Source organism: Aotus nancymaae, unplaced genomic scaffold (genome assembly GCF_030222135.1).
Source record: "Aotus nancymaae isolate 86718 unplaced genomic scaffold, 86718_ANA_hifiasm-v0.15.2.pri h1tg000030l, whole genome shotgun sequence".
NCBI lineage: Eukaryota > Metazoa > Chordata > Mammalia > Primates > Aotidae > Aotus > Aotus nancymaae.
The window spans coordinates 21,347,276-21,365,725 of record NW_026988443.1 but is presented as its reverse complement, the minus strand read 5'-3'; the positions used below and the strand labels follow the sequence as shown (position 1 = coordinate 21,365,725).

Here is an 18,450-nt window from a genome sequence, read left to right as displayed (position 1 = left end):
GGGCACAGGGGTCAGGGTTGGATGGTGAGAGGGTTTTCAGAAAGGTTCTTGAGTTTGGCACAAAGGCACCTTTCCCTTCCCTGCCCCGAGGGAGCAGTCAAGTTACCTAGTTGGGAGGAAGCACTGGCCTGTGACTTTTAGGATTAAGATTCGTTGAGTTGGGGTCTCCTCTCCACTGCAGTGGAAAAAGGCTCTCATTCTTACTAAGGTTACTGTCATCAGGTGATTATAGAAGGCTGTATAATTTTAAATTCTCCTTTAAAAAATACATTGTTTCTTCTCACATCATTACTTTGCCTTTTTTTTTCCCCAGGACAAAAGACTGTTTTGTCAAATGTTCAGGAAGAACTGGATAGAATGACTCGAAAGCCAGACTCTATGGTAACAAACTCAACAGAAAATGAAGCCTGAACCTCCTTAAAAAGTGCATATGTCGAATGACCAAATAACTATGTATATTGATCTGCTAAGACCAGGATTTTTCTGATACGGCACATGCTATCAGTTTTTTGGGGCAGGGGAGATGAACTTTAAAAAAAAAAAAAAAACTTCATTGGCTTGTCTGAGTGTGAAATGCACATTTAGGAAGGTGCCATGTCAGACCCCTTTGTTAAGGATAACCCTTGGACTCTCAGGCATGTGGCTCTTTTGTGGGAAGCAAGCACATCTGGGCTTCTTGTGGAGGGGAAGTTAGAGTGATAGAAAGAGGGCCCACTTTCTATCAGGGTGGAGCAAATGAGACCAAGAAATCATTGGTAAGATGATGGTTAGTCTGACCAGTTTCATGTTAGCAAATTCACTTGTTCTTGGGAAGCAGATTAAGTAGCAGAAAGTCCAGGAAAGAAAGACCAGAAGGAGTAATGAGAGAAGTGATGGTGGGGAAGTTGAATGTTGGGGGAGGTGGAGGAAGGAAGAGATGAGCAGTGTTAGTAAATACTGTGTGTTCAGTAGAAATCGAAGAATCATTGTTAGAAGCATTTCCAGACAAAACACTACGCAAAATTGGAATTAGGCTTATTCTGAATGCATCTTTAACTTTTGAAAGATGTATTAATTGTGGGGGTGCCTGAGTCAGGTGGGGCTGACCCAGGGGTAGGAACGATGGCAGCTGCCCAGGACCCATGTGCTTGGCCCAGCTATGTCCTCGTGAGAGGTGCTGGGTGCCACAAATATGTGTTGTGGGGCAGACAGTCACTGTGGGATGTCTTCAAAGTCAGCAGTTACAGAATTAGTTTACTTTGAATTTTGTTTTCAAAATAGCTCCTGCTTGGTTTTTTAAATTAAATTTTTCATTTTTATTACCACAGGCTGGCCTACTAATAGAAATGGGTGATCAACCTCTCATTTTACTATAATGCAATGTGCCACAGAAAGTTTTCAGGAGGTTTTTAATGTAATTGCACTCTGGTTAATTGGCTTATACCACTCCCTGCCTTATGATCTGTGGAAAGCTTCACGGAGTTCCACTAATGCAAAGGGGTCTTGTCCTAGCTTCTTGGTCTGATCAGTGCTATCAGATGGACAGATAAGTGTGATTGTTTTATACTGAAAATGGAAATGATACATTTCTGTTGTTATGTGTTTTCATAAAATGTAGCATTTTTTTTCTTACGGAAATAAGAGTTTCAGGTGTCTCCCCACTTAGGGCAAATTCATGCACATTGTCATGTCATACACCATTCTGGAAATGATTGCTGTGGATTTGAAATGGCACTTTTAATTTTATATATGACAGCATTTAATTACAAACACTACCATGAATTTAATGTATAAAATATTGTCAAACTAAGGGAAAAAAACCACAGTTCACCATGTGGAGTTTACTTTTTTTATATGAATGTTTGTTGTACTGTGTCTAAGCATAACTTCCCTAATGTAATTACTTTTACATACCAGATTTGACTGACCACTAATGTAGTACTGGGGATAACTTAATATCCTGTGTTGTGTACAAGACTCTTAAGACTGTCTTGAATTGCTTTCGTAAAGGTCTGAACACTGTTAAGAAGAAAGCTGAGTATCAACTTGCCTTTCTGACAGAAATGTTTCTTGTGCCAGTTTTATTGTTCAAATATACTTTTTTTTTCCTTTTTTAATTCAGTTTTTAAAAAAAAAAAAACATATTGTGGCTTCCAGTTACCAGGTTGTCTAGGTAATGAGAGTTAACTGACTGTAGAATGAGAATCGTGGTATAGTGACCAATAGATGCCAAACAGCTTGTGGCCGCACTAAAAGTAGGGTCACTTAGTCCCTGGGAGTTAAATGAGTGACCTCAGAAACGAGAATTCCTGGAAAGGCACATGCCTAAGAGGGATATGGTATAATTTTAAATTTTAATGCAGAATTTTAATTTTTATTTTTTATCATTTGAACTGATAAGCACTTTTTGTGTCAATATAAAATATACTAAAACTGATGAAATGCTAAGACACATGTCTTGTGAAGGAAGGTTTCTTGGAGACCACTTTTATTTACTCATGACAAGTGGATGCTCCTAGTATCAGAAAAAACTGATACATAGTGTCACGTGCTCAGTGGTTGCCAAAGTCTACCAACTTTGGGGAGCTGCAGGGTTCTTTTTGGGAGGTGGGAGGAAGGGAGATGAGTTTTGTTATTTTGGGTTTTCCAGCATTGGAACCAAAGGCCAAATAATAAACAGCCTTTACTTTTTAAAGTAAAATTCATTTTATTTGCAGAGTACACTTGTCTGGAAGACTGTTAAAGACAATTTTATGACTATTTATGCACATTATAATGGTTACATCTGCTGTTTGTCTTTAAAATAAAAAAATCAAAGAAAAGCCCAACTTTGAATATGTGGCCAAGATAACGGCCAAGAATTGATCTTTCCTAAAAATGCAACAGATATGCTGCTAGACTATGTTATTTTGTTTGCACTTTTTTTTTTGATTGGCATTTTAGAATCAGTATTTAAACTGAAGACATTGTCATGTTTTATTAATTTAACAAAGTTGAAAGTGACTGCTTTGTACATCATGACCTTAACAATGTTGATGCTGTAAGTGAAAGTTCACTGTTGCCTGTATACTAAATTTACTGGTGTTTCTAACTTAAAATTAGGACTGCAGATTATCCCCCACCAGCCTTAGTCCAGGGGTGTGGCTCTGTCTGGGTGCAGTATGCAGTCATGTGGAACCTTGCTTTCTAGTCCTGGGGAAAAAAAGATGTCTTTAATTACTGGCTTCAATAAACACGAATCCAGACTGCTTACAATTTTTGGTGGCTTTCTTTATGGTAAATCATCCCACTGGAGATACATCGAATTGTCTGCTAATCATATGGGATATCTGGTCACATAACTAAAAATGTTTACCTGTCTCACTTGAAATTGTCAGAAATTCTGGAAAGAATAACATCATAAAGCCATATTTATTTTATCTTATTTTTTAGAGACGGAGGTTGCCGAGGCTGCTCTTGAACTTCTGGCCTCAAATAGTTCTCCCACGTTGGCCTTCCAAAGTGCTGGAGTTATAGATGTGAGCCACCACACCCAGTCTGGTTTTTTTTTTTTTTTTTTTTAATTACAGCTGGCCGGGTGTGGTGGCTCCTGCCTGTAATCTCAGCACTTTGGGAGGCTGAGGAGGGTAGATCACCTGAGATCAGGAGTTTGAGACCAGCCTGGCCAACATGGTGAAACCCGTCTCTACTAAAAAAAAAAAAAATACAAATATTAGCTGGATGTGGGCAGATGCCTGTAATTCAGGCTACTCGGGAGGCTGAGGGAGGAGAATTGCTTGAACATAGGAGGTGGAGGTTGCAGTGAGCGGAGATCACACCAATCTACTCCAGCACTGTAGCCCAGCGTCAGAGTGAGACTCCATCTCCAAAAAAACAAAAAGAAAACTTACAGCCATTGTCATGAGTATGAAGGTGGTAGGTATCTCAGTGACTAATGATGTTAAGGAGCATCTTTTGATGTGTGTGTTGGCCATTTATATATCTTTGGAAAAATGTATATTCAGATTCTTTGCTCATTTTTAAATTCGGTTATTTGCCTCTTTTGTTTTTTTGTGTTTGTTTTTGAGACAGGGTCTCACTTTGTTGCCCGGGCTGGAGTGTAGTAGCTTGGTCATGGCTTATTGTAGCCGTGACCTCCCAGGCTCAAAAGTGGTCTTCCTGCCTCAGCCTCCCATATGCTGGGATTACAGACATGAGCCACTGCACCTGGCCTATTTGACTTTTTATTGTTGGGTTATAAGAATTCTTTATGTATTCTGGATACTATACTCTTAACAGATATAACTGTCCTTTTGACATGCTCCCATTCATCTCTGAGCAGTTTCTTACTTTCTGGCACAAAAAGATGTTCCAGGCTCACCTTGCATTTTCCCTGTCTTTGACCTGGAATCAGCCATTTTTCCAAGGAGCCCTGGTTGTTTTTTGGAGACAGAGTCTCACTCTGTTGCCCAGGCTGTAGTACAATGGTGTGATCTTGGCTCACTGCAGCGAGGTTCAACCGATTGTCCTGCCTCAGCCTCCTGAGTAATGGGATTACAGGCGCCTGCCACCACACCTGGCTAATTTTTGTATTTTTAGTAGAGATGAGTTTCACGATGTTGGCCAGGCTGGTCTCGAGCTCCCAACCTCAGGTGATCCACCCTTCTCAGCCTCCCAAAGTGCTGGGATTACAGGCGTGAGCCATCACGTTGGCTGGAGACCTGGTTTCTTATAGTGGGAGATTGGTTTTTGGAAACCAAGGTCTGGATTATAGGCATACTTAGTTTTACTGAGTGCTATTACTTGTAGGCCTTTGAATGGACATACCATATCTACTTTTTCACTTAACATTGCCTGTAAGTTGGTTTATATTAGTTCATAGAGATGTTTATTCTTGTTTATGGCTACATCATACTCAATTATGTAACGTATCTTGCTTATTCAACCAGTCTCTTGTAAGTGGGCATTTAGGATGTTTGCAGTCTTATATTACTACACCTAATGCTGCAGTGAGTAACCTGCATATCTTGTGTTTTATTTTGGAGATGTATCTTCAGGGTAAATTCCTAGCAGTGAGCCTACCTACTCAAAAGGTAAATGTGTGTCTGTAGTTGTTAGATATTATCAAAATCCCTTCCAGTATAGAGGTCATACCAGTCTGCGTGCCTGTCCACACTTGTACAGATTATTAATTCATTGTTATATTTTGTCTTAAAATTGAGTTAGGAAGTTCAGTGAATAAATGTGTTTAGGATTATGTTATTTGATGATATGGGTATTAACATTGTAATAGCAGTTGTTTACATTAGAGATTTCTGTATACCAGTCACTCTTCTATTTTAATTTTATTTTTTTGAAATGGAGTCTTGCTCTGTCGCCCAGGCTGGAGTGCGTTGGCGTGATCTTGGCTCACTGCAACCTCCGCCTCCCAGGTTCAGGCAATTCTCCTGCCTCAGCCTCCCAAGTAGCTGGGATTACAGGGACATGCCACTGTGCCCGGCTAATTTTTGTATTTTTAGTAGAGACGGGGTTTCACTTTATTGGCCAGGCTGGTCTCAAACTCCTGACCTCAGGTGATTCGCCAGCCTCAGCCTCCCAGAATGCTGCTATGACAGGTGTGAGCCACCGTGCCTGGCTACTAGTCAGTCTTCTAGATGGTTTATACAAACTGATTTGAACTTCATAACAACTCTGCTGTCATGTCCATCATAGTTTCCAGATGAGGATATTAAGGCATGGATAAGGTAAGTAGCTACTAAGGTCCCAGCTAGAATTTGAACCCAGGCAGTCTAGTTTCTGAGTTTGAGCTAATCATGGTGCTATGCTGATACTTTGTGCTCATTTAAAGCAGCTGGGGGCCCAGGTGTGGTGGCTTACGCCTGTAATCCCAGCACTTTGGGAGGCCTAAGTGGGCAGATCATGAGGTCCAGAGTTGAAGACCAGCCTGGCCAACATGGTGAAACCCCCCTCTCTACTAAAAATATAAAAATTAGCCGGGTATGGTGGTGCATGCCTGTGGTCCCAGCTATTTGGGAGCCTGAGGCAGGAGTATCACTTGAACCCAGGAGGCAGAGGTTGCAGTGAGCTGAGATGGTGTCACTGCACTCCAGCCTGGGCGACAAAGGAAGACTGCATCTCAAAAAAAAAAAAAAAAAGCCAGGCACAGTGGCTCATGCCTGTAATACCAGCACTTTAGGATGCTGAGGTAGGTGGATCATGAGGTCAAGAGATCAAGACCATGCTGGCCGACATGGTGAAACCCTGTCTCTACTAAAAATACAAAAAAGTTAGCAGGGTGTGGTGGCATGTGCCTGTATCACAGCTACTCGGGAGGCTGAGGCAGGAGAATTGCCTGAACCCGAGAGGTGGAGGTTGCAATGAGCTAAGATCTCACCCCTGCACTCTAGCCTGGCGACAGAGTGAGATTCTGTCTAAATAAATAAATAAAGCAAATAGGGAAAATGTATCAATTGAGAGTGTTTTATCTGTGGTCCTAAGCAGCTATGTGCTGCTATCCAACCTTTTCCCCTTGCCATTATCGATGGAGGAGACACCCTTGTTAGGTGAGCAGAATTGGCAGATAGGGAAAATATCCAATATCCTATACAAAGGGAGAAGGGGCTGAAGTTGCAGTTATCTTGCTGTGAAATGCAAGTTGAGGTGTCTGCCATTCCTCTTGGAATTTCCTTTCTCTTAAGATATGAAGAGCATTAGGCGTTGCCTGTGGCAGGAGCCCTTGGCAGGCCCTATGACACTTTCACCAGTGCAAACGTTCCTAGGTGTGCCTGTGAGGCTGGCCTACCTTTAGACCTGCCTTTAGGGGCCCTCACACCACTAATCTCTCTGGAATTCCTCTTCTGCCACCTCTGGATTGGGAGCCACCTGTGGAGGGAGGCAGCTGGAATGTTGGGGAGGACATGGTTGCTAACGGGTTCTAGTCCTAGTTCATTCTCTGGTGACTTGAATCAAGCAAGTGCAGTTCAGGTGAAAGGAAATTGATTAAGAAGCAAAACAAGAAAATCAAATTGGAGAACTTCATCCCTCTTAGGCTTCCTTTTCCCATCTTTGTAAAGTGGGGATACAATTTCTTTCCAGTCATTGTGGACATTAGAGGAGGTACACATGTGCCTGGCATATGGTAGGTCTTCAGTGTAATTGCTGACCATGAAAACATCTCTAGGATGTCATCTCTAACACTGATCCAGCAACCTCATTCTTAGCACCTACCCTTATTGGTTGTGGCATTTCAGTTTGTAGCATAAGTATCATCTCTGAAGAGAACAGAGTGTAGAGGAATGGATATCCTATGACCGCTCACTGTGATGATCCCTGGTGCAGCTCCTACAGGATGCCACAACAGAGTCCTGGGTTCCAGAAGCAAGGACAGAAATATTTGGTATTGTATTCCTTACCCTGTAAGGCCTGCAGATAGCTGAAAGGATGCCAAGTGCTGTCTTGATGCTCTCTGTGATTGATGAGGCAGAGATGGTATGTGCTGTCTCCTGAGGAAGGAAGCAGCTGAAACTCCCACTGGAGATGAACAGCACACCCTGCTGGCTCACAGTGAAGACGGCCGGAAGTGTTGTCCCTGAGCTTGACATGGATGGATTCTCACAGCCTGAAGGGTGAGGAGACAGCAGGGGTTTGAGGCCAGTAATTGGGGTTGGATTCTCTGTGGGCCAAGAAGTGCTTTCCCCAACCTTGGGCAGTATTTCAAATGGGACAAGCCTAACCTTTCAAATGTTTCTAACCTTGTTACAAAATTACCATGTGAAAATTTGGCTGGGCACGGTGGCTCACACCTGTAATCTCAGCACTTTGGGAGGCCAAGGTGGGTGGATCACCTGGGGTCAGGAGTTCAGGACCAGCCTGGCCAACATGGTGAAACCTCATCTCTACTAAAAATTCAAAAATTACCTGGGCATGGTGGTGAGTACCTGTCCCAGCTACTGGGGAGGCTGAAGCAGGAGAATCACTTGAACTGGGAGGTGGACATTGCAGTGAGCTGAGATCATGCCACTGCACTCCAGCCTGGGTTACAGAGTGGGACTCTGTCTCAAAAAAAAAAAAAAATTTCCCATGTGAAAATTCAAGATTAATGACAATATTAAGATATTTTCGGCCGGGCGCGGTGGCTCAAGCCTGTAATCCCAGCACTTTGGGAGGCCGAGGCGGGTGGATCACGAGGTCGAGAGATCGAGACCATCCTGGTCAACATGGTGAAACCCCGTCTCTACTAAAAATACAAAAAAAAATTAGCTGGGCACGGTGGCGCGTGCCTGTAATCCCAGCTACTCAGGAGGCTGAGGCAGGAGAATTGCCTGAACCCAGGAGGCGGAGGTTGCGGTGAGCCGAGATCGCGCCATTGCACTCCAGCCTGGGTAACAAGAGCGAAACTCTGTCTCAAAAAAAAAAAAAAAAAAAAAAAAGATATTTTCATGTATAATAATATTCTTCTGTAACAAACTTGTTTCTTACATAGAACTGAATTAACTGACATTCCTAAGTGATCATCAAGCTCCTCCATCCTCCCTGCCCTGCACAGATCCACTTACCCAAGCATCATCTTTAAAGAACTACTTAAAGTTCTACTAGAAGAGGCAAACCCAATGTGAAGCATTTAAGTTTTTGTTTTGGGAAGAGTTTAACAATGTATGTGCCTCTTTAAGGCAATAATTTATTTTAAAGAGTGGGGATGCAGCCTGTGGCCTGTTACATCTGCGCTTGATATTTAAAATATTTGGCACAGTTTGACGTAAATCTGTTTTTTAGCTATTCAAAATCTTCTAACAAATGCTAGCCTGGAATTAAACTTTGGAGTATAGAAGAAACAATACTGTCATTGTTTAAGCTTTGTACATAGAAAATATGTGGATGTTGAGAAGATACATACATATATATATATATATATATATATATATATAATTGTTTTTTTTAAGACGGGGTTTCGCCATATTGGTCAGGCTGGTTTCGAACTCCTGACCTCAGGTGATCCGCCCACCTCAGCCTCCCAAGCACTGGGATTACAGGTGTGAGCCACCGCGCCCAACTGAGAAGGTATATTTATGTTTAGACTGTCGCGCTCTGCCACCCAGACTGGAGTACATGGTGCAGTCATGGCTCACTGCAGCCTTAACCTGGGCTCAAGGGATACTCCCACCTTGCCTCTTAAGTAGCTGGGACTACAGGTGCATGCCACCCCATGCCCGGCTAATTTTTGTATTTTTTGTAGAGATGAGGTTCATCATGTTGTCCAGGCTGGTCTTGTTGGGCTTACAGGCGTGAGCCACCACACCCGGCCAATACCTTCCTATAAACCATAGTCACCCTACTATGCGATAGAATACCAGAACTTACTTTTCTATCTAATTGTCACTTTATACCCATCAACCAGCCTTCCACATCCTCTCTTCCCCTATCCCTTTCCCAGTCTGGTAACCACTGCATTAGACAGATTTTGGTTTTGATTTGTTTTATGGGTGACTGGTAGGTCTGACACATCTTTGACTGTGGACATCTTCCAGGTCCCACAGAATGGCCTTTGAGAACGTTCCCATGCTGAGTTTCTGAGGCTTGGTAAAGGTCCGTGTTTTTATGAGCCTTGGAATTTGGACTCTAGTGATAGTACCTTTCAGCCTCTCAGTTTCATCTCTCCTGTTCCCCCACACAATTCCAGCCCTAGAGGAAATCAGCACTTGTGAGTTGGATTTGTCATAACTAGGACGATGCTGGGAGTTTTTGCCCCCTAGGATGTCCATGGATAGGACAGTACAGTCCTAGGCAAGGGGAGTTCAGCTAACATCTGCTGCTGCTGGCACTGAGTCCTCATGGAAATCATCACCAAGAACAGCCTTAAACCAGCCACTCTGCCAGATGGCTCTCCCCACACTTGGAACCGTAAATATTTCTGGCATTGAGCCGAATCAGAACTGCTCTGACATAAAAGAACAACTGTAATCTATAGCTCCAGGCCCAACACCTAGGCTGTCTCAACTGGGAACTTGTTTCAGGTTGACTTGAGTTAGAGTCCTGGCCCCAGAACTTCACAGTTGTGTAGTCATGGAGATGTCAGTTAACCTCTGTGAATCTCAGCATCCTCTGCTGTAAAGCAGTGAGGAGATTCTCATCTCCCTCATAGGGATGCTGGATGTGTGCCTAGCACAGTGCCTGGCTTGCAGACAGTGTCCCCAGACAGAACCAGCCCTGAATAAATTGTGTGACAGACAGGTCGCAGTTCTTGAAAAGGCTTTAGAGACCAGGTGCAGTGGCTCACACCTGTAATCCCAGCACTTTGAGAGGCTGAGGTTGGAGGATCACTTGAGCCCAGGAGTTTGAGACCAGCCTGGGCAGCACAGTGAGACTTTGTCTCTACAAAAAAATCAAAAAATTAGCCAGGCATGGTGGCACATGCCTGTCGTCCTAGCTACCCTGGAGGCTGGGGTGCTGAGAATTGCTTGAGCCCAGGCTGAGCCCGTAATGGAGCCATGATTGCACCACTGCACTCCAGCCTAGGTGACAGAGTGAGACCTTGTCTCAAAAAAAGAGAGAAAGGGGCCAGGCGTGGTGGCTCATGCCTGTAATCCCAGCACTTTGGGAGGCTAGGGCGGGTGGATGACCTGAAGTCAGGAGTTTGAAACCAGCCTGGCTATGTGGTGAAATCCTGTGTCTACTAAAAATACAAAAATTGGCTGGGTGCGGTGGCTCACACCTGTAATGCCAGCACTTTGGGAGGTTGAGGTGGGTGGATTGTGAGGTCAGGAGTTCAAGACCAGCCTGGCCAAGATGGTGAAATCTTGTCACTACTAAAAATACAAAAATTAGCTGGGCGTGGTGGCAGGTACCTGTAATTCCAGCTACTTGGGAGGCTGAGGCAGGACAATCACTTGAACCCAGGAGGCAGAGGTTTCAGTGAGCCGACATCGCGCCACTGCACTCTAGCCTGGGTGACAGAGCATGACTCCATCTCAAAAAAAAAAAAGAAAGAAAAGACCTTAGAAATTAGTTGCCAAGGCTACACAGTCAGGAACAGAGTTGGGAATGAGAAATGATATTTTGCTGCTGTCTCATGGCCTTCCTCTACCCAATCTGCATACCTTTCCCTAGCTAGTCAACTGGTAGCCCAGGCAGTGCTAAACACCAGGTCTTAAATCTGGAGAAATAAATTGCTAGTTGAGACTGAACAAGAGAGCTATTTTAGGGCAGACAAGCTTTCAGCACACCATAAATTCCATCACCTGGCAACTGCCTGATTTCTTGGGCAAGGCAGCTTTCTGCCATCTGCATGTGCGGGCATCCGAACATGTGTTTCAGGTATGTGGCCTCTTGGGACCTCCTCCCTGCCTCTGCTCAGTAACCATAGCCATCTTCCAGGGAACTGTGGGCATGGGTTGGTGACACTCAAAATGCGAGTGACAAGGTAGGCCCTCCCCCTACCAGGCTGGTACTCTGGAAGCAACAGACTAACTGATGTCTTTAATGCCAAAGTCAGCTTCTCTCTGCTCAAAATAAAAACCAAAATCTTTGTCAAGCTCTTCTCCAACCATTAAGCACTAAAGCATTTAGGTGGACAGATCATGGCAGGTATCTGTGCCTGGGGGTGGAGTGGGGAGTTGTGGAGACCCAAAGGAGGGTTTGGAACCTGAGCAGGGTAGAGAGTGTCCCCATGAGTAGGAATGGATGAATGGCCTGGCACAGAGTGTTAGCCTAAGCAGGGTAGAGAGGGTATACTCCTTTGGGGATGGGGGTTGGTGGCAGGGGTGCACAGTGTCAGAGACCAAGTGAGTGAGAGCAAACCCATGGGTAGTCTCCCCTAATGGAGAGGAGAGTGTATCAACTAGGATAGATGAGGAGGGCATCTACTAGGAGTAGAGGAGGCATGGGTGTCCTGGGGTGGCTCAGGGCAGGGTCATGTGGTAACAAGGGCATCTGTGCAGGGATGGAGGTGATGGGAAAGGGGCTGCATACAGGCATTCGTCAAAGAAGTTAAAGGTATGAGAGATAATAGGAGCTAGGTTTCTTACTGCCAGAGAAGGGGGGCAGCAATAATGAAAAGCAAAAATTAGAATGAACTCTGTAGTACTGGACTGGAATTAGAGGTATCAGTGTGAACTCATGGTTTTGAGGGGGTAGTGTTTTGTTTGTTTGTTTTGTTTTGTTTTTTGAGGCAGGGTTTCACTCTGTTGCCCAGGCTGGAGTGCAGTGGCACAGACATGGCTCACTGCAATCTCTGCCTCCCATGCTGAAGCAGCCCTTCTGCCTCAGCCTCCTGAGTAGCTGGGACTACAGGTATGCACCACCACACCCAGCTAATTTTTGTATTTTTTTGTAAAGATGGAGTTTTGCCATGTTGTTCAGACTGGTCTTGAAATCCCAGGCTCAAGCAATCCTCCCTCCTTGACCTCCCAAAGTGTTAGGATTACAGGCATGTGCCACCATGCCCAGCCCATGGTCTTCAATGTACTCATGCATACAAATTTTAAAAAGGCCAGGCCCAGTGGCTCACGCCTGTAAAGCCCAGCACTTTGGGAGGACAAGGTGGGTGCACTGTTTGAGCCTGGGATTTCAAGACCAGCCTGGACAACATGGTGAAATCCCATCTCTTTTTTTTTGTTTGTTTTTTTGTTTTTAGAGATGGGGTTTCACCATGTTGGCCAGGCTGATCTCGAACTCCTGACCTCAAGTGATCCATCTGCCTCAGCCTCCCAAAGTGCTGGGATTACAGGTATGAGCCACCACTCCCGGCCTGTGAAATCACATCTCTACAAAAAATATAAAAATTAGCTGGGCATGGTGGCATGCACCTGTAATCCCAGCTACTCTTGAGGCTGAGGCAGGGGGACTGCTTGAACTTGAGAAGCCAAGGCTGTGGTGAGCCATGACTGGGCCACTGTACTCCAGCCTGGGTGTCAGAACGAGACCCTGTAGCTGTAGAGGTGTGTATGTTTGTTTGCACACATCCCTTAGCTTTTTGCCCTGAGAGGACCTGGGAGCAGCAACAGCCCAATAACAATGAGCACACCTTATGTCATGATCTTGGTTTCTTTTTTCATTTTTTTTTTTTTGAGATGGAGTCTTCCATCTCACTCTGTCACCCAGGCTGGAGTGCAGTGGCGCGATCTCAGCTCACTGCAATGTCCACCTCCTAGGTTCAAGTGATTCTCCTGCCTCAGCCTTCCTGAGTAGCTGGGATTACAGGCATGTGTCACTATGCCTGGCTAATTTTTGTATTTTTAGTAGAGACAGAGTTTAGCCATGTTGGCCAGGCTGCATGATCTTGGTTTCTGAATATCATTCTCTTAATAAAATAAATTGGGGGCTGGCGCAGTGGCTCATGCTTGTGATCCAAGCACTTTGGGAGGCCGAGGTGGGCAGATCACTTGAGGCCAGGAGTTTGAGACTAGCCTGGCCAACATGGTAAAACCTGTCTCTACCAAAAATAAAAAAAATTAGCTGGTGGGGTGGCACACACCTGTAGTCTCAACTTCTTGGGAGGCTGAGGCAGGAGAATTGCTTAAACCTGGGAGACAGAGGTTGCAGTGAGCCGAGATTGTGCCACTGCATTCCAGTTTGGGCAATAGAGCAAGATTGCATCTTAATAAGTAAGTAAATAAATAAATAGGCTGGGCACAGTGGCTCACACCTGTAATCCTAATACTTTGGGAGGCCGAGGCAGGTAGATCACTTGAGGCTCGGAGTTTGAGACCAGGCTGGCCAACATGATGAAACCCCATCTTTACTAAAAATACAAAAATTAGCTGGGCATGGTGGTATACACTTGTAATTCCAGCGACTCAGGAGGCTGACGCAGAGGTTGCAATGAGCTGAGATCGAGCCACTGCACTCCAGCCTGGGCCACAAAGCAAGACTTTGTCTCAAAAATAAATAAATAGGGCCAGGCATGTATAGTGGCTCATGTCTGTAATCCCATCACTTTGGGAGGTGGAGGCAGGTGGGTCACGAGGTCAGGAGTTCGAAACCAGCCTGGCTAGCATGGTGAAACCCCGTCTCTACTAAAAATACAAAAATTAGCTGGACATGGTGGCATGTGCCTATAGTCTCAGCTACTTGGGAGGCTGAGGCAGGAGAATCGCTTGAACCTGGGAGGCGGAGGTTGTAGTGAGCCGAGATCGCGCCACTGCACTCCAGCCTGGATGACAGAGTGAGACTCTGTCTCAAAAAAATAAAAAAAAATAAATAAATAATAGAGGCTGAGAGTCAGAGAATAAGGAAGCAAGGACATAATAAAAGCCTTGGGGCTTCCTGGAGAAATGGCTGATTCCAGGGCTGGGACAGGAAAAGCATAAGATTAGCCTGGAACATCTGTGCCAGAAAGTAAGAAAGGACTCACAGAACGATAAGATATATCTCAAAAGACAGAAGCTGTATGCATAAAGCCATGAAAATAAAAAAAAAAAGGAGCTGGGGGCATGGTAGTGCACGCCTGTAGTCTCTGCTACTCAGGAGGCTGATGGAGGAGGATTTCTTGAGACCAGGACTTTGAGGCTGCAGTGAGCTATGATGGTGCCTGCGAGTAGCCACTGCATTCAAGCCTGGGCAACAGCAAGACCCTGTCTCTTTTTTAAATTTAAATTTAAATTTAAATTTATTATTATTATTTTTTTGAGACAGAGTCTTGCACTGTTATCCTGGCTAGGGTGCAGTGGCGCGATCTCGGCTCACTGCAATCTCTGCCTACCAGGTTCAAGTGATTCTTCTGCTTCAGCCTCCAGAGAAGCTAGGATTAAAGGCGCCCACCACCATGCCCAGCTAATTTTTCGTATTTTTAGTAGAGACGAGGTTCCACTATGTTGGTTTGATTTTATTTATTTATTTTTTTGGGGGGATGGAGTTTTGTTCTTCTCACCCAGGCTGGAGTACAATGGCACAATCTCCACTCACTGCAACCTCCGCCTCCTGGGTTCAAGCAATTCTCCTGCTTCAGCTTCCTGAGTAGCTGGGATTACAGGTGCCTGCCACCACACCCAGCTAATTTGTGTATTTTTAGTAGAGATGGGTTTCGCCATGTTGGCCAGGCTGGTCTCAAACTCCTGACCTCAGGTGATCAGCCCATCTAGTCCTCCCAAAGTGCTAGGATTACAGGTGTGAGCCACCATGCCCTGCCAAGACCCTGTCTCTTAAAGAGAGAGACTGACAGAAGCCCCACTGCTCAAAAAAAAAAAAAAATGATCATAATGTATCATAACCCATTGAATAAAATAGGAAGTCATGAGTGTATATAAATAAATTAGTAAATTGAAAGTTCAGTGTGAAACAGCATTTTATTCCTCATCAAAACTTCAAATTTACATGATTTATTCAATGGGTTATAATCCGTTACTATCAGTATTTATTTTGATGCTCAAAGTGTCACGTTCATTGATTACAAGAGGGAAAAAGTGTGTTACAGTGGAGAAGCCTGGCAGCCACAAGCTCAATCACCTGATGGAAGTGAATGTAATTAATAATGGGGCCAGGCCCGGTGGCTCATGCCTGTAATCCCAGCACATTGGGAGACCGAGGCAGGGGGATCACGAGGTCAGGAGATTGAGACCATCCTGGCTAACACAGTGAAACCCTGTCTGTACTAAAAATCCAAAAAATGAGCCAGGAGTGGTGGCAGGCACCTGTAGTTCCAGCTACTCGGGGGGCTGAGGCAGAAAAATCGCTTGAATCTCAGAGGCGGAGGTTGCAGTGAGCCGAGATCGTGCCACTGCACTCCAGCCTGAGTGACAGAGTGAGACTCTGTCTCTAATAATAATAATAATAATAATAATGGGACACATAGCAGTCGCACTCCTCCTAATAGGCTGCACAGAGAACAAACACAACCTCACTGCTGGGGAATTTCTGCGAAAAATGTATAACCAGGATCTAATCACAAAGAAACATCAGACAAACCCAGATTGAGGGACATGCTACAAAATAACTTGGCTGCATTACATCTTTGAAGGTGTTAAGGTCATAAAGACAAGGAGGACCTGAGGAACTGTTCTAGTCTGAAGGAAACTGGCAACATGACAAGAAGAAGAGCAATACATGATCCTTAATGGCTTCATTTTGCTACAGAGACACTGTAGGGACATTTGGCAAAACCTGATTGGAATCTGAGGGTTAGATGGTAATAATGTATCAAGAATAATTTCCTGACGGGGGGAGGGGGGTGTGTGCAGCAGTCTGAGATGAGCCTGGCCAACATGGCAAAACCTTGACTCTACTAAAAATACAAAAATTAGCCGGTTGTGGTGGTGCGCACTTGTAGTCCCAGCTACTCAGGAGGCTGAGGCATGAGAATTGCTTGAATTCGGGAGGCAGAAGTTGCAGTGAGCCGAGATTGCACCACTGCACTCCAGCCTGGGCGACAGAGCGAGACTAGGTTTCAAAAAATAATAAAAATAATAAAATAATTTCCTGATTTTGATGCATATTCTGGAAAAAGCAGATAATGTCCTTCTTTGTAGAAAACACTGAACTATTTGAGGGTGATGGGGTATAGGGTTTTAGGTTGGCAACTTACTCTCAAATGATTCAGGGGAAAACATTCTCTATATTGTATGTGCCCTTTTTTTTGGTAATTTTGAGATTGTTTTCAAATAAATACATTTAATTAATTAAACTTCATGTCTGCCCATGTGTGCAGGCTAAGAGCCAAAGTGGTATGATATTCGGGCCTTTCTCAGTGGCCCCTAATCCTCTCCAACTTCACTACTTTACTAAATGTGTTCCTGGCTTAGCGTGGTGGCTCATGCCTGTAATCCCAGCACTTTGGGAGGCCAAGGCTGGTGGATCACTTGAGGTCAGGAGTTCGAGACCAGCCTGGCCAACACGGCAAAACTCTGTCTCTACCAAAAGTAGAAAAATTAGTAGAGCATGATGGCGGTTGCCTGTAGTCCCAGCCACTCAGGAGGCTAAGGCAGGAGAAGCACTTGAACCAGGGAGGCTGAGGTTGCAGTGAGCCAAGATCGTGCCACTGCACTCCAGCCTGGTTGACAAAGTGAGACTCCATCTCAAAAATTAAAAAATAAAAAAGGTGTGTTTCCCAGCCACCCTTTCACTCCTCCTCACCCAGCCTCCCAGCCTCCCAGCCTCTGCCCTTGCTGTGTCTCCCATTATGTTTTCCTGCCCACTCTGATAGCTCACCTGAGGTCAGTCCTGCCTTCGAGGCTTTGCTCAGGAGCCTATGAATATGGCTGCTTGAACTCTTGGGGCAATTCTGACTGGTCCAGGGTTTCCCCCAATGAGTCTGGGGACCCCTGGAAGTCTGCAGATGTTCTTTTGGGGTCCCTGCGACCTTTTTCTCTTTAAAAGGGCTCTATACATTATTCACAGCAACAGTGTCTCTACTACCCATTTGACACCGGGAGATAAGGCTTTGAATTATTCATCTGTACTTTTTGTTTTTGTCCAATCTGATCATGTCAGTCCCCTGCTTAAGGAGCAAAGTGTAGCTCTCATGGCTCCCCAGACTACAGGTGTCTTCATAATCAGTTCCCAGTCTTCCTGTCTCTCTGTCCCTGCCCAGCTCATATCGGAGAAAGAACCCAGACCACTCATCTCTTTCTGAACCCCCGGGGCCTTCCTGTTTTTGTTGTTGATGTTGTTGTTTTGAGACAGAATCTGGCTCTCTCACCCAGAGGCTGCGGTGCAGTGGTGCAGTCTTAAAAGGTGCGAAGGATCTTGGCTCATGGTAACCTCTGCCTTCCCAGGTTCAAGCGATTCTCCTGCCTCAGCCTCCTGAGTAGCTGGGATTACAGGCACCTGCCACCACACCTGGCTAATTTTTTGTATTTTTAGTAGAGATGGGGTTTAATCATGTTTGCCAGGCTCTTTCTCCAACTCCTGACCTCAGGTGATCTGCCCGCCTTGGCCTCCCAAAGTGCTGGGATTACAGGCATGAGCCACCGTGCCTGGCCTAATTTTTGTATTTTTAGTGGAGATGGGGTTTCACCATGTTGGCCAGTGGCATGCGCTTGTAACCCAGCTACTTGGGAGGCTGAGGCACGAGAATCGTTTGAACTCAGGAGTTGGAGGTTACTATGAGCCGAGGTTGCACCATTGCCCTCTGGCCTGGGCGACAGAGTGAGAGTCCGTTTTAAAAATTTAATTAATTAATTAAATAGTCAAGTCCTCAAAATCATCTTCAGAGAAAGGCATAGACCTATCTCCTGGGTGCATCCTCAACCTTGGCAAAATAAACTTCTGAACTGTTTGCAACTTGTCTCAGATACTTTTGGTTTGCAACTCCCTCCCACCGCAGTTCTGTGAAAGCCTTGAAGCCCCAGGACATGGCCCAGTGCCTGGCCCTAGGGGGTGGGGCAGCTGTAAATGCCTGGCAAGGTGTCTGTTGCCTCCTGGTTACCTCAGCGGCTCCCTGGGGTTCGCACAGCTAGTTTAGCCAGACCGGACATGGACACCAGTCCTGCAGAGTAAGAGAAGGCAGGTCCCACATTTCCTTGTGGCCACACTCTTGGCCTTCTTCCCCAGAAACCCATGCCC

At 45.1% G+C, this 18,450-nt stretch overlaps 1 protein-coding gene and 1 long non-coding RNA gene across 2 annotated transcripts in view; one reads left to right on the top strand and one right to left on the bottom strand.

Moving 5' to 3' along the window:
- DYNC1LI2 (dynein cytoplasmic 1 light intermediate chain 2) overlaps positions 1-3,234 on the top strand; it is a 31,476-nt gene extending 28,242 nt beyond the window's left edge. The window contains exon 13 of the mRNA XM_012468293.3: positions 314-3,234. Within this exon, the coding sequence (XP_012323716.1) occupies positions 314-411 (98 nt within the window). The 3' untranslated portion in view covers positions 412-3,234. The remainder of the gene's footprint in view (positions 1-313) is intronic.
- Positions 1-18,450, bottom strand: part of LOC105728030 (uncharacterized) — a 31,757-nt gene that overhangs the window by 6,879 nt on the left and 6,428 nt on the right. Inside the window, exon 2 of the long non-coding RNA XR_001109907.3 lies at positions 7,371-7,576. This is a non-coding gene — a long non-coding RNA (uncharacterized LOC105728030). The remainder of the gene's footprint in view (positions 1-7,370; positions 7,577-18,450) is intronic.